Below are 2993 nucleotides of genomic sequence, written 5' to 3'. Positions count from 1 at the left end.
TTTTTCTTTTATTGGTGGTTGTGATTGAATATTACGACATGGCATATGCTGAAAAATAGATTTTTTTTCATAGAATCGTGTATTGTTGCTTAATCTGATCATGTTAAACTAACCAAACTACAAACAAGCTATACTGATTGACTCTGTTTGAACAAAATGACAGAAATCCTTTGCTACTTTATTATAATTTCTCTTGTTCATCTTCATTTGTAGTACTTTAGAATTGTACTCTAGTTTAAATAATCATGGCTCCTAAAACCAAACGTCTTAAAAAAGCTACATCTACTCAAGAACCACCTTTTCCTCCTCTTGTGTGTCCTATACCTCCACAACCATATATTGCTCCACCTATACCTCCTACTCAGCAACCATATATTCCTTCTATGTCGACCCATCCACATGTTCCTCCTCTTATGGCTCCTACTCCACATCCACATATTCCTCCTTCTATGGCTCCTACCTCACATCCACATGTTCCACCTATAGTGGATACTACTCATCAACCACATGCAGGACGTGAGTCGAGTAGAGTATGGACTGTACATGTTATAGGTAATTTTAAGTTTTATTCTACTTATAAATAAGAATTTATAATTTTTTTAAAAATTTCTTAATAATTATGTCACCATTTGATAGATGAGCAGGGAAATACAAAAAAAATCCAGTTGACGAAGCCAGGTGTATTTGAGATGCCTCGTGGTGAACGTATAATTGTGCCATTTGATAGACAGTTATGAGCCTATGGAGAAGTAGCTTCACTTCTTTCTTCAGCATGTGGTCGTATTGCTACAGATTCAAACAATGTTCCCATTAACTTTGATAGTTGGCCAAAGGTTCCAAAGTCATACAAGGATGATTGTTTTAACATTTTAAAGGTACATGTTGAGTATAATGTGGTTAACTTTTCTATTCTTGAATTTGTTTTTAGCTTTAATGCATTTCTATGATTGATTTTAGTTCTTCTATGCTTTTTACCAATTACAATTTTCCTTGAAATAATTTGCACGGATTAGAATGTAGATTGACATTTTTTTTTATTTCGGTTGTCATTGCTTATCATGTCTGTAGATTCATCATTTCTTCTTTTTTTCTACAATTTTATATACTAACTTCTTTTTTCTTTTTTAGAATTTATTTCATTTCCAGGCATCAGAAAGGTCTGCTGAACGTTATTGTTCCCTTTGCATGGCAAATAAGTATAGAAATGAAAAGATGAATTTGTGGAACCGTGTTTATGATAGTTCATTATCAAGAGAACAATTAATTGCTAATGTCCCTGATGGTATTCAAAAAGATCAATGGTCTTCATTTGTTGATTATCATCTAAATGAAGAGTATAAGGTAGTTTTCACAAATGATTGTTATGAATAACTATTTTTTTGTCTTTTATTTTAATTAATAACTTTCTTGTCTCAAAAATTAAGCAAGAGAAATATTGAAGTTAGAAAAGCGCAAAAAATTCCTCATATTGGCGGTGCAAAGCTTTTGTCTACAAAACAACATGAGATGGTAATTATTTGTTCATTGTTGAGTTTAATTAAAATTTATGGAGTGTTTTATTGTTCTTATATGCTCATATTTATTAGGAAGTAAACCTTGGACGTGCTGTGGGTAGAGGAGAGTTGTATATTGAGACTCATAAGAAAAGAAATGGATCTTATGTCAATGAAGAGGCAAAGTCTATTGCAGTAAGTTTAGTTAAAGTATTTATAAATTCGTATAATTTTGCAATATGTTTTCATTCTGATTTTTATATACTACTACAATATTCTGATTTTTCAATTGTATTCTGTGATATGGAATTAGATAAATTTGAATGCAATAAACCTCTTTTTTTGATAAAATATTCAATGGTTAGATCACAAGTTGGTTTATATAAAATATTCTGTGTTGGATTATAATGGCAGTTGTCTTTTATTATAGTTTGTGAATGAAATGCAGAAGAAATCAAAATTCATGTGTACTTTTATATTTACAGGAGAAAATGACACAAGAAATGAGTCAAAGTGTTAATTCTAATGAAATCTCAACTGATGATTGTGTTAGTAAAGTGTTGGGAAAGGATCATTCTGGACGTGTACGTTGTTTAGGACTAGGAGGTCTTCATAGTGTTGCATTTCAATCCACGACTAGATTTAGTAATGTAGGGCACAATTTCTCAAAATTTGGTTCAGCTGAAAGTTCTCAATTGAAAGAGGAAGTTATTAGTCTGAGGGAAAAGTTAGCAACTTCTGAAGAAAATTTAAAGACATTAAAAAGTGTCATGCTTGCATATATCCAAATGAAGGAAGGGCATATTCCTCATGAGTTGGGAGTCATGTTTGATAATGAGACTAATGTAATTGTAAGTGCTTTATAGTTTATGTATAATTTAATATCATGTGTATTCTTTTTAAATATGCTAGCATGATATGATGATTTTAAATTTTAATTTCACAGGATGAAGAGAGTGGCCAAGAAGTGCCAACACCACACGGAGGATCATCACTTGATAGTAATTTTCATGGAGTTTGAACTATATGTTATGATATTCCAAGACTTAATTAGATTAATTTGACATATCTCTTACATATGTTAGGATTTTTTCAATCCTTCACTCTGCACTTTATAATTTGTAATTTGCTTTGCAACATACTATTTCCTTGCTTACTGGCTATAGGTATATGGGATTTTGTAGTGTTGTTTGGTGTAGTTAATGATAGAATTAATGAAAAATCTTGATCACTTTTTTATGGAGAAAAGAGAACATAATTTTGATTAGGTAGGTAAATATTTGTAAAGAGCATGTTGTCCAAGCTTCTTTCATTGACACAACCCATGTGGAAATTCTTTCACATATATTTAATAATTTAATAAATAAGTAAATAGAGAATAGTATTTTGGGTAATAAATGAGTAAATAATTTTTTTTAAATAAAATAGATAAATAAAATATTGGTTAACATATGAATGAAAAACAATTACTAAATAATTTTAGAATATTAAAATTTTTAA

The 2993-nt window shown here is 30.2% G+C and overlaps 1 protein-coding gene across 1 annotated transcript; it reads left to right on the top strand.

The window, feature by feature from the left end:
* Positions 1-245: 245 nt before the first annotated feature.
* On the top strand, positions 246-2514 carry LOC114172222. The gene is made up of 7 exons (XM_028056818.1): positions 246-552; positions 637-705; positions 793-875; positions 1147-1341; positions 1587-1688; positions 1979-2344; positions 2440-2514. The coding sequence occupies exons 1-7, from the start codon at positions 246-248 to the stop codon at positions 2512-2514; spliced, it is 1197 nt and encodes a 398-aa protein (XP_027912619.1).
* The last annotated feature ends 479 nt before the right edge of the window (positions 2515-2993 follow it).

The sequence above is a fragment of the Vigna unguiculata genome, unplaced genomic scaffold, assembly GCF_004118075.2.
Source record: "Vigna unguiculata cultivar IT97K-499-35 unplaced genomic scaffold, ASM411807v1 contig_5, whole genome shotgun sequence".
Classification (NCBI taxonomy): Eukaryota; Viridiplantae; Streptophyta; class Magnoliopsida; order Fabales; family Fabaceae; genus Vigna; species Vigna unguiculata.
Note: the sequence above shows the minus strand (reverse complement) of the source record. Positions and strands in the feature narration are given on the sequence as shown.

Coding starts and splice junctions, on each gene's coding strand:
- LOC114172222 (XM_028056818.1), top strand. CDS start 246: ATGGCTCCTAAAACCAAACGTCTTAAAAAAGCTACATCTACTCAAGAA. Junction 876..1,146: donor ATTGTTTTAACATTTTAAAG/GTACATGTTGAG, acceptor TTTCATTTCCAG/GCATCAGAAAGGTCTGCTGA. Junction 1,689..1,978: donor AAGAGGCAAAGTCTATTGCA/GTAAGTTTAGTT, acceptor TTATATTTACAG/GAGAAAATGACACAAGAAAT.